This window comes from Nestor notabilis, unplaced genomic scaffold, assembly GCF_000696875.1.
Source record: "Nestor notabilis isolate BGI_N333 unplaced genomic scaffold, ASM69687v1 scaffold26355, whole genome shotgun sequence".
Classification (NCBI taxonomy): Eukaryota; Metazoa; Chordata; class Aves; order Psittaciformes; family Psittacidae; genus Nestor; species Nestor notabilis.
The window spans coordinates 478-13,299 of NW_009929247.1; the positions used below are offsets into that span (position 1 = coordinate 478).

Below are 12,822 nucleotides of genomic sequence, written 5' to 3' on the forward strand. Positions count from 1 at the left end.
GTGGTTTGGCGATCCTTTAGACTATCTAGAGAATCCTCATTTGGTGACACTGGTGACAGTACTGGCAATTAGGGGCAGCATCAAATGAGTTTAGTTCAAGCATCATTTCTGCATAGTAAATACTGTATCTCAACATCTTTGGCAGTGGAGCTTAGCTCTCTGTGATTACAGACTGGCATGCACAGGTAGATTTATGAAAATGTAAAGTCATTTTTCATAAGGGGGGATATGGATTTAACCTTGCAGCATCCCAGCTAGCAAAAAGGGAGGATGGCACCATCTTGGCTCTGACCCTCACTGGAGATGCTTCTCAAATCGACAGCATCCCAAAACCTGGCTGTTTGTATGACAACTGTCATGCTGTACATAGCAGCCCGATTTGCTAGTCTCCTATTTTTCATTGCAGTAGTGGATTGACCCACCATCTTTTTCATGGACAAGCATCTATCGGTAAAACTCGGTGTTGCCTGGGAGTTTCAGGGACCTGCGCTGATTCCTTCCTCGCACAGAAAACTGAGAGCTGGGTGCCAGACTTGCCCTAGGTTTCTTTGCAAGTCATTACTTCTGATTCTTCAAAGGCAACAGTGTCTCTTACAGGATAGCTCTGCACAGAGATCAAATACTATAAATAATTGAATAGCTTTTGGTGGCTTAGGATTCAGCCCTATAAATGCTCCCCATTGTATGTTGCTGCAAGTATCTCTGTCCACAAGAGAGGTTTCAGAGGTATAAATACCCTGGGTTTGGAGGATGGAGGGCTGGGACTCCTGAGCTGCTGCTCCTACAGAGGAACTCTCTTGTCTTTCTGACGTGACCACTTTTTGCTAGAGAACGTCCAATGTATGTTGCTTTGCTCTAAAATAAGCAGTTCCCTTGCTGAAAGAGGGGAAAGTATAATAATAAAAAAAAGGGGGGGGGGGAGTGTGTATAATCCCAGCAGAGTGATATTTGCTCCTTTAAGCATATCTGATTAAAGATATTTATTGTTCTAAACCTTAGAAGGCCTTTGGTTGAAATCCCATCTCTGTGGTCTTTCTGATTATGTTTATACTCTCACTTGACATTGGGTGGCAGCAGTCCTATAAACATACTGTTCAGTAATCCCTTTCTGCCTCCTCCAGTACTTCCACAGTTCAAGTGCCAAAGCAATAAATTGGAAGTGGCTGTAAGTTTTTTGACACTTTTATAAGTATTAATTCAAACCCTTTAACTAGTTAGCTGTTGTCTTTTTCTCGCCATAGGTAGCAGCAGTTCATGTTGTATAGTTACTGATGGCAGAAAAGTGATTTTCCAGAAAACCATCAGGTCAAATTTTCCTTGGGGCAGTGGGGGGAGTAAAAAGGCTTTTTCTCCTTTCTGTCATCTTCCCTGTGCCCAACTGCCTGGCTAGCACTTCACTGGAAATGGTACATCCACAGCATCTTCCTTTCAAGGTAGTTTGTTTCCAAATCGTCTGCTCCAACTGTTGCATTCCTTGACTGCACATTTCAGTCTCACACAGGCTTCCTCTTGTCTTTATAATGTGGCTGCATCAGTTAAATTACTAAATTATGTTGCTGTTACTCCATGACCAGATTTTACCATCCCTGCTGGCAGCCCCTTCAGGAGACAGCTTTTTGTCTGCGATGAGCAGAACTTCTGTAAGAATCTGCCTGTTTTCCTACATCTACAGCAAAAGGCCTTGAAAGCAATCTTTAGTGATTTTATTTGCAGTTTAACCATACATTTTTCAATTTAATCGTATATTTTCAGGAGAAAACCAGTTTATTTTCTGAAACACAACTCTCTTGGGTGGCTGTGAAACCTTTCAGTCCTCACTTTTCCGCTGGAGGGCTCTGGCTCTTCTGTGGTACACAGGAAAGGCTTCTCACAGATTTCACAGGTAACCAGACAAATTGTTGAGACCCTTTAAGATAATATTGTGTGATGAGACTAACAACTGGTAGCATTTGTTGAGACTTGTCCCCATTTCTAGTGCAAGAAAAGTGTTGTTGCATGTGGCAGCTGCGGTCTTGTGCTGGACAGCCAAGAAGAAAGAACTAAGATGTGATTACTCAAAAGAAACATCCTAACATCTGTTAAATGCAAGTTTCTCTTTCTGTGGCTCAGTGAGGGGCTAGGATGAGAACTTCAGCCCTGCATGGCTACCTCTGAAGTTCCCATCCTGTGCTGCCCTGAGTTGTCTTACACACCAGATTCCACAAGTAGGATGGATGATTAGCGGTTTGTTGGTTGGCCTGGGGGGTTTGGCGACTAGTTTTGATGAATGTTCATGTGATCTTCTATTCAGGCAAATCTGTTTTCCATTAATCTTGCTAAATTATCTCAAAACACAATTGTTCTGTTTGAGTCACTCAAAAAAGGAACCTGTGATGCCCATGACAAAGCCAAAAGAAACCCCAGGCCCCAGATCCATTCCAGTGAGGTAAGGATGTCTGTCATTCACAGTGGATCTAGTGACATTACAGCACCACTCTCTCTCATTGACTTAACTGCTCTTATTTATGTCAATGTATTTGAGTCAAAGGATGTTCAGCCTGTGATTTCTGTGGCAGCTGTGTCATCGCGGTGGGATATTTCTGGGATGGCACTAGCAGCTCTTGTCTTGCTCAGGCCAGGCCTTACAGTGAGCTCTGCTTTAGGAAAAATCTCAAGACAGAGCCTTTTCTGGATCTTTTCTTGTGGATTCCACAATAGTGAATGGTTTCCATTCCTTGGGACTCTACAAACTCAGCTGGGAGAGAAGCTGGATGATCTTCAAGTTAGAGCCGAATACTTTCTCTTAAGCTGTGGTTGAGTCTGTGCTTCAGCTTCTGCACACGACCATTTTTTTTCTCCTGCCAGTTAGCAGAACCACTGAATGACCAAACCTCCAGCTGATAGAAATCTGCTTGCTTTGAGTGCTTCCCATAGAGGTGTGCTGATCTGCAGCTTCAGAGGCTCAGGAGCTGGAGGAAAGATACAGCGCGGAATAAATAAGAGCGGAAAGATTAAAGCCTCAAATGTAAGACTTTCAGTTTGCTTTTGAAAGTGCTTTTAATCATGGAACATGTCTTGCAAATGAGTCATTTTAAAAACTCCACTTTAATTGGAAGGTCCCTCTAATGATGTTATAGTAAAGCTATACAGTCAGAAATTACTTTAAACTCTTTTTTATTGACTGAATTTCAAGTAATTTTAGGTATTACGCCTGCCCCTAGGCCAATTCTTGTGGTTTCAGAACTATGCTCTCCTCCTTTTCAAAACGCCTTGCTTTCCTTTGTTGTGGTATGAAGTGCCCACGCAAACAGGGGAAACTCAGGACTGCACAGGGAAACCAGCTCGTCACCGGCCTGCAAGAACCGGTACGGACCACGTTCTAGCCTCTCTGAGCTCTGGTAACATTAAGGGTCTTTGTAACAAGACCTTTAAAAACATGCAGGCAGGAAACAGGGAGAGTTTGTGGGGGTTTGGGTTTTGGTTTTATTTTGTTGCTGTACCCCTAGAAATAAAATGTGAGCAGCATCGTGGTAATTTTTAGGCAAAAGGAACTTGTAGAAGTGTTAAGCTGGGATTTGGGCAGGGTAGGCCCAAATCTGCAAACCTCCTCTAAGGCAAATGGGCAGGATCTGTAGGTTTGGCCTCTCAGGACCTAACCCAGAATTTGGGTTTTCTGGCTTACGTTACTCCCTGCCTCACTGTACTGGCTGGCATGTGCGTGATCAGTGCTTGCAGTCCCCACTCAGTGTCTAGAGCATGGCACTATACGTGTGAAGTGTTCTGACCTCAAGGGGACACACTGTGTGCAGTGTGATCTGCTGCCACCAGATGAAATGGAATCCATGATGATGGTGAGAAGGACCAGAGTTGACTTTTTGCTTTCTCCTTCCGAGATTTGTGTACTTTATTGATGCAACCTCCTTAGCTGCTTAGCTTACGCTACCTTCAAGTTTGATATTGTGTTTAGTTTTCAGACCTGCTGTGGTCTTTCTGCTTAAAATATATAGAAAAGAGATGGTTTTCCCAGTGTGCAGCCACATTTATGATATGCAGTGTGCATATTTGTGGTTTTCATATCATAAAATCCACATGTAAGTTGGATCCTAAGCACTCACTGTTGCTGGTTCTTGAAATTCTCTTAGTAGCTGATAGCTTTAACCAGGCTAGTGGACTTTTTACTTTTTTATATCAAATTACTAGCTGCTATAACCTTATCTGCTTTGCTTAAAGAATTAATAAAACCAGTTTGGCACCAAGTCCTATGGCCTTTAAAAGGAGAGAACCAGATCCTGTATTTTCCTTTTGCAAAATACTCAAGTTGGTAACAGGGAAGCAGCAATCAAGTATGAGCAAAGGTAGGAGAAAACAAGAAATCTGGCTTTCAAATCTGTGTTCCTGTTCTGGAACTTGTTTGCGTTTCCCGCTCTGAGCAAACTTCTGTAGCTGGGCTATGAACCCATGAAAACAAATTTTACAGTGGAAACACTGATACATTCTTAACTGTGCGCTGGCACAAAGACACCACTTTAATATCTCATTTAAATGATGGCTAATGATGACTGTATAACTAAATAGTCCTCGTTATTGCATCCTTTTTCACCCGTGGGATAGATTTGGCAGTCCATAAAAATGTCAGTGCATCCTCTATAAAGGTAAACACACCACATGTTAGCAGACTTATTCCAGCTTATTGATGCCTGGAAATGCCCTTTGTAACATGAATATGTTCATGCTGGTGATGTCAGTCTCCACAGACCTAATGCTATTTCTTCAAATACCTTTTTAATGCCATAACAGGCAATCCATACAGCTGTGGGCTATTACAGGGAGGTGAGGAAGCACAGGCCATGCCTTTGAAGAGAATCAGTGGCTACAAGTACTTTGGCTGTAGTGCTGTGAGCTGGGTGGCCGCCTGCTCTGAGCTATCACTAAATAAGCTGGCATCTCCCATAGCCCACATAGTGAAGCTTTGCCATGGTGCTACTGGGGTCTGGGTTCCATTCATGTGAGGGAGTGCAGGCAGGTGAATAATGACTTGCATATGGGCTGAGGAGACCAATAAATCTCTAGCCTATCCTTTCAACTGCATGTACCTCCAAAGCTCTACTCTGTAGGAGCAAGCGATACTGACAGTGTAGTGATGTGGTATCTTCCCCACTGCAATTCAGAAAAACTCTGTGTGCAGAGTTTGGTCTGTAAAATTCCTCGTCGAGCTGGCAGCAACATACAGTGGTCCTTCAAAGGGAAGCAGAGATTGCTGTTAAAATCCAGGCTTAGAGTATGTGGAAGGTATTCCTTTCATATAGCTCTGTTACACATGTATTTCCTTTGCTCATTTCCCCTTCAATCTTCTCCTCACATGCTTTGTTGCTGCAAAGTCTTCTGTGCTTCCTATTCTGTACTACAAAAGAGCAAAGCTGAGATAGCAGAACTCATTAAAGAATGAACTAAAAGGCATATCTCAAGTAGGGCTACTCTGATAGAAATCTGCTGCTCACAAGTTGGGAAGTGTAGGAAATGAGCTAGGGAAGTTACTGCTGCTCATATAACATTAAGTTGTCACTGAAATGCGTTGTGTACTGCTGCAGGTGAGTGTGCAGTTTACTAAGCACAGCTGCTTGCAGGCAGTAGACAATTTTGCCAGGCAGCAAGGTGATGGCAGCATCTTAGGAATACCATTTACTGAACATTGACAAGGTGTTGGACCTGGCTGTGAGGTGCCTGCACTGCAGGGACACCCAGGGCTCCTCTGGTTTTCCCACCACTGCTGCATCGTAAGAGCCAACCCTGGCAGAGAGGGGCCTTCTGTCCAGCACCGCTGTGAAAGCTGCTGCAAAGCTGCTGTCTTCACTGGGTTGGTTTGATATTGAAAACTTCAGAAAAAGCTATTTTGATGTGGTGATTGATCTTCTAGGGCGTAGGTTTCTGAGCCTGGGTTTTACTTTCACCTGCAAAGCTGATTTTGACCTTCTAGATCAATAGAGGGCTTTCTTGCAAGGAGATCTGGTTGCTTTTGACACCTTAAAGGTGGTCTTGGCTTAGAGGGCAAGCTGGCTAGAGGCCTTGGCTGGGCTTAGTCAGTCTGCCTCTTCCTACTGGCTGCTGAGCAGCTGTTGATGGGCTTGACCCTGCAGTTCAGGTACCTCTTCCCCTCCACTGAAGATGAAGCCAGTGATGGCAGCATCCTGGGAATGCCACTTACTGAACATTGACAAGGTGTTGGAATTAAAGCCCCACTTAACCTTGGGGAAGGTTTTTGTTTAGGGTTCTTTGGGATTAGCGAGGGGGAGAAATCAATCGATCAAACAGTCTGTATGAGAGGAATTATTGGTGTAATTTTACAGCCTAAACCCTCAGCTCACATCACTTAGTAAAACTTCAGTGGTGTCAGTAGCTGGATGAGGCTCACTGGAAGCGTCTCACATCACAAGGAAATTTAGCTAGATGCTACTGGATACCTCCTGACAGTGGTGAGAAGTTTGAACTCTGTTCCTAACTTGGGCTAACAGCTTAATGGTGTTATGGTAGAGACAGATTTTCAGCAGTTTCTGTCCTCTGGGTTTAAGGGCAAAGTTTCATTTAAGGGGAGTGAAATTTTCCTGAGGAAAAGGTGCATTTGTAGATATTTTAAAGCTTTGTGTCTGTCATTTTTAAGGCTCCTGCCTCAGGAACACTTATTTCAGTGCATTGCTCACATCTGGAAGTCAGGTATCACCGTCACACAACGGATGTGTTTGACACAGCGTTCCTAAGTTGTGACACAAACCCAGGCCACACAGTTGGGTTTTTCCAAGCCGGAAGCCGGCAAATCCGTAGACATCTGTGTCAGCCGCTAGTCACTGGTTTCAAGCTGATTTTGCAGCTTGAATGATACGAAAACTTGAGAGGTGGTTGAGTGTGATCATTTAGTGAGAAAATAGCGCCACCTGCTGCAAGTTCCTCGGTTTGGGTGTAGAGTTAAATGTGCCAAGAGTGGCTTTTTGAGTTTTGCTTTTAATCGAAACTATATATTCCTCCTGTTTCACAGCATCTAGGGTTTCTTTATAAACCAAAGCAGCTTGTTTTCTGTTCCACTACAGTATGCCAATTTAGAACAGGCAGTATTTGTTAAGTGGAATTCTTATTAAAAGTTAAAATCCAAACTTGAAATTCAACATACACCAGTGATTCTTATAACTTCTGGAAGAGGCGTTCATGAGATAGCATAAATTCTGGTTCCTAAGTCTGATGTACATAGTGCTTTGCTAAATTACATATTAACTTCATTATATTAACAATTACAAACCAAGCAGAGGTCAAGTCCTCCTGTGTGCTTAGTACAAATCTGATAAACAGCTGGTTTGGGCTTGAGGAATTGAAAGCAGGATTGAATTCAAATGGAATCTAGTTCCCCAAGCATAAATAATAGCTAGAAATTGGGTGGGTTTGGTACCATAGCTTTCAGCTATCAGGAATTTACCTGTATGATCCACTATCAGGTTGGGCTGAACGTGTGAATGAGGGTGTCTTCTGTAAACTATTTGGCCTTTTTTTTCTCTCTTTTTTTTTTTTTTGCCTGTTTGGCTGAGGAAAGTGTATGTTGTTGTTGCCCTAATTTCATGAAGCAATGAAGGTGATCTGCTGGGAAGGAGGGTGTTATCTTTCCAGTGAGTGATTCCTGCCTTTTTAATGTATCTGTTAGAAAAATGTTTGTAAGAGGCTACTCTGATTGCTGGGGTGAGGATGGAGAGGCAGAGGGAAAATATACTCTTTTGCTGGACTTAACTGGTATTAGCAGTCGGGATATCAGAGGCTGGAAGCACAGAATGTCACCCAGAACATAAATCTGTCAAACTCTTTGAAAGATCTGTACTGGAAATGATGGTTTTTTGGACCTGTGAATGAGTTTGTTCCCTGAAGTCAGACAAGCAGTACGAAATGTGAGAGTATTTCTGGATGGAGATAAGTACTGCAAGGAAACTGGATGGGAAGTGCTTGATTTACAGTCACCAGTTCACCAGCTTGGTTATTTTTCTGAATGGCAGCCTAAACCCATTCCCACAGCACTGTATGAAAATGTCTCATGAACTTCACAGTCCTTTCTCTACTGTAACTCTGTGAAATGCCTATATTCTTATCCAAGTATTTCCCCTTTTAGGGAGCCCTGAAGGCCAGAAGATGTATGTTTTTAACCTGACATCCCTCACAGAGTCTGAAAACATCTTGTCAGCTTTGGTATATTACTATATTGGCGATTTGCTGCACGCAGAGTGGAACTGTTCACAGTCCAGAGGCTGTTCTAGTCAGAGGCACAGGAAACCTGAAATTCAGATACATCTTTCAGTCTGGACCTTACCTTCTGCGGGGAATGAGACTTGGACCCTGGGACATTTCCTCATCAATGTCTCCCCAGCTCACCAGGACGCCCTTTCCTGGCAGAGTAAGGATATCACTCAGCTCCTGCATGGAGCAAAACAAAACAATGAACTACTGATTGGTGTCAAAATGGATCTGAGCAGCCGTCGCCCCTGGGAACGAGCACCTTCTCACTATGAACCCTACATTCTGATTTATGCCAACGATTCTGCAATTTCAGAGCCAGAGAGTGTCGTCTCTAGTTTGCAAGGGCACCGTCATCCTCTGGCGAGGGTCTTTCCCAGGCCAGAAAACCAGGTGAGGAGCAGCCCTGGGAACAGGCGGCGAAAACGATCCACAAATGTCCTCCTGCCGTTGCAGAATAATGAGCTTCCAGGAGCTGAGTACCAGTACAATGAGGATGAGAGGTGGGAGGACAGAAAACCTTACAAAACCCTCCAGCCACGGCTGCCAGAGAGGGCAAAGAGTAAGAAAAAGCAGAGGAAGAATCCCCACCAGAAGAGCCAGGCTCTCCAGTTCGATGAGCAAACGCTGAAAAAGGCGCGAAGGAAGCAGTGGAACGAGCCCCGGTATTGCGCCCGGCGCTATCTCAAGGTGGATTTTGCAGACATTGGCTGGAGCGAGTGGATTATTTCCCCAAAATCCTTTGACGCCTATTACTGCTCAGGAGAATGCCAATTCCCAATTCCAAAGGTATGGTCTTTATTGCTTCTTTTGCGCTGCCTGTTAGCAGAAACTGTGCATTTTCTTCCTCGAGTCAATAAAAGGCAGGTGATCACCCATTCCATGTTCAGATGTAGTAATTAAGTGGTATCTTTGTGTCACGCTGCAAGGACTAGTGGTTAGAAGAGCTAGTAAAAAGGCAGGCTTGTAAAGGTAATTAAAACAAAACCAGTGAATGTTATTTGGTTTTTTTATCCAGTCCCCAAATTGCCTAAACCACTTCCTGAATATTGAGCAGTCAGTTAAGACGCTCGAATGTAAGCGAAAGACTCCAATGATGAATTGCTTCTGTGACAGAACAAGTGGCTCCAAAAGCAGGGGATGCTGGCCAGCTGACTTGTGAAATACCCTCTGGGTCTGAGATGGTTACATGTGGGTAGCAAGAAAGGGTGATGTGCTCCTGAGGCAGAAAAGCTCTCTTTTACTAGTCAATACATAGCATGTATCTTCAGGGTTAGCCAGTGCCCAGTGCAGAGACTGGATGCTCAATAATGATGTGCACACTTGAGAGCAAACAAGGCTTTCTCAAAAGCAGGTTTGGATGTAGTGGTTTTAGAGGCCCTTGCTACTGATCTCTTCTTGCTTCGGCTGGGATCTAATCCTGTCAAGGTAGGAGATAACAAACCTTAGACAGAAAGTAAGTATGTCTTTGAGAGTTGAGGCGAGACTTTGAGAACACAGGTTCCTTAGCAGCAAAAAGCATAACGTATCTTTGTGGAGATAAAGAAACTTTCAGAAACCTAAAGTAGAGTCATGGTGAAGAAGCAGTGTGATAACAAGGTTGCTATTCCTTTCGCAGAGCCTTTGTTAGCCCCTGCAACCCTACCGTCGGTGGGTAGTGGCATGGTTTTGTGGTGGACTTGGCAGTTCGAGGGTAATGGTCTTTTCCAACCTAGCTGATTCTGTGGTTCTATCGCTAGCGTGCTCCATAACCTCACGGCCTAACTCCCAGACTACCTTCAAACCTCTGGAGAAAAGCACAATGAGCCATGCAAATGCTCCAGCAAGTAAAAAGTCCTGACGTGAGTTTGGTACCGGTGGTTCCGAAGAGGCAAAGTGAAGTTTAGTTCATACAATCATAGAATGAGCTAGGTTGGAAAAGACCAGTTTATGTTCTGCTAAATTTGGGTTCTGCTTTCCTGCAGGTAGTAGCACCAGCACCTGAGATACTGCGGTTTAGCTCCAGTTTCTCAAATAAGTACACTTGCACTATTGGCTACTCTTACAGTAGCCAAGTCTAGCAGTCCCAAAGGAGTGTTCTTTCTCCTCCTTCATCCCTCTGCTCTGCCTGGGGTAGGTATGTACGTGCTGCCAGAAGTGGTCTCTGCTCTGGAAATAGCTGATAGTAGAAAAAAGATGAGAACTAAACAGAAAATAAACAGCAGGCAAAAATACAGCACAGAGTTTAAATGACTTTGACGTGAAGCAGGAGGTCCAATTGCTGTAAACTAAGTCTGTAAGCACAGGCCTGCAAAGCCATAACCGGGACAAAAGTTTCCTTCTACAAATTCCTGTTAAAGGGCCTAATCAGGCCTTTCTGCGTGAAACTCTCTGGACTCAGTTGCATGAAGGATTATAGCAGCAGAGCATTAGAGTTATTTAGGCACTGTGAAGCTGAACGTTTACTGCCAGGTACTGCATATAGAGCTGGATACCAAAACCCATTGTGAGTCTGGTTCCCTGAAAGGAATTGGTAGATTCCTGTCCCTGTTGGAATTCAGATTGTTCCTTTAGTGTGCTTTTTCAATTGTGAAAACCAAAACGACCTTGTTTTCCAAAGAGAATGGAAAGCTAAATTCCATTGAAAGGTGAATCGAGCAAGCGCATTCTAGAGCCATGTTATTCTTGAGCTATGCGTAGTGTCTGGTGCTGCTAATAAGACCCTGTTTGCAAAATGATGCTATAACCATCAGGCAATAGCAAACTAATCTGTGCCTACGGGTATATAATGTTCCCTTGCTGAGGGCGAGTTCCTAAAGTTTACAACCTGCTGGGTAATGAAGCATGGATGTGCCTCTTCTACCCTTCCCCTTCCTACCTCCGCGTTTTCTGACCTTACCCTTTCCCTGATTTCATTAGTTGCTTTGACTGCTGACAGACCCACATGCGCTGGGCTTGCCTAATGCTGCAGAGCACATTCCTAGGTCGGGAATGAAAGCTTGGAACTGACATCATTTGCCCTGCTCATAATCTGTCGTTAAGGGAATTCAGCAGGGCAGCAAGTCTCCCAAAGATGCATGCAGCTCGGCTGCAGCTGCGGCTGGACTTGTTTACACATCTGGCAGTTTGGAGGCAGCTCGGCTTCTTTTCGTCTCACTGCTCCTCTCAGCCTCCACTGCTTCTCCCCTCCTAAAAGCAAATCTCTGCCCACTTTCCATGACTGGGGCAATGGCCTCAGCTGGTCCTTGTACAGGGCAGTGTGCCAGGGCAGTACTCCGGCGGGAATTCGCTTTCCAGCAAAGCACAGGCCTTTGGATTTTGCTAGGGTCACAGTTACGTTCCCCTTGGCAGAAGCAGAGCTGGTTATCCCCAAGAGCGCACCTTAAGGGCCAGAGGCAGCGTATTCCGGATGGACTTCAGTCAGTACGGAGGATGTTCTATCTTGTAGGATACCTGTATCAAACAGAGATATTTCTTTCATCAGAGAATGGCAGAATGTATCTGGGCTATTCCTACTGGCAGCCGAGGCCATCCTTTAAATCAGTTCTGTACGAGTTAGCACATGCTGACTTGGTTAGCATTGGTACGGATATTGGTACGGATTCCATAGCTGAAGGGAAGGGTTTCCCATGAGAACTTAGCGCGGCACCTTCAGAGACCTGGTTTTAATTCCAGTACTACTGGCAATGGGAAGCTAGGTCTTGGTAGATGTTTTACCTTTTGATGTCTGACCAGCAGGCTCAGGAGATCCATTTGGCTCCCGGGTCGCTTTGTGGAGAATGCTGCACTGCAGCTGAGACGAGAGACAAGGCTGGATGCTACCGGAGCTTTCGCTTCCTTTTGCAGGCAGAAGGGATACAGAAATCTCTAAGACCTTTTTTATATCCCTATCAATTACTGCTGAGGAGCACCAGTATTCCTGACCTCCAGACAAAGAGAGATGTCTTTCTCGAGATGAGCTTCCTAGATCACAGAACCATAGGATTGCAGATGGAGATGATCACTTTGTAAATGTCTGTAAATGTCTTTGTAACCATGCTGGGAAACCTACAGCCATGGCGGGGATTGTGCAACAAGCTTTGCATTTGTATTTTGGACAGAGCGTCACCACTCCCCTGCATCTCGTTCGTCTGGTAAGCTGTGACAGGAACCTTACACAGCAGCAGGGGTAAATGGTCAGGCATTGTGTAACATCTGCATGTAGAAGAGTAGCTGAATGCTCCCCAGTGAATCCTCTTCAGGTCCTACTAAATTGCAGCCCCAGTGTGACTTACTTTGGTAGAAGATATATTGTACAGCTGATCAGCTGTGGGGTCTCCACAGGACCCTTCCTGAAGAAACCAGTTTTGTTCTAGGGCATGTGGGTCCCTTCTCATGCGGCTGTAGTAGTTACGTTTTCTGCCCTATTTTTCTCTTGCAGGCCTTGAAGCCGTCCAACCACGCCACCATTCAGAGCATTGTGAGAGCCGTCGGTGTCGTTCCGGGCATCCCCGAGCCTTGCTGCATTCCCGACAAAATGTCTTCTCTTAGTATCTTATTCTTTGATGAAAATAAAAACGTGGTTCTTAAGGTGTACCCCAACATGACAGCGGAGTCCTGTGCGTG

At 44.6% G+C, this 12,822-nt stretch overlaps 1 protein-coding gene across 1 annotated transcript in view; it reads left to right on the forward strand.

Moving 5' to 3' along the window:
* The window catches only part of BMP3 (bone morphogenetic protein 3), a gene marked incomplete at both ends in the record, with an annotated part of 13,289 nt that extends 474 nt beyond the window's left edge, over positions 1-12,815 (forward strand). The window contains 2 exons of the mRNA XM_010014899.1: positions 8,117-9,027; positions 12,638-12,815. Of these exons, the coding sequence (XP_010013201.1) occupies positions 8,117-9,027; positions 12,638-12,815 (1,089 nt within the window). The remainder of the gene's footprint in view (positions 1-8,116; positions 9,028-12,637) is intronic.
* Between the last annotated feature and the right edge of the window lie 7 nt (positions 12,816-12,822).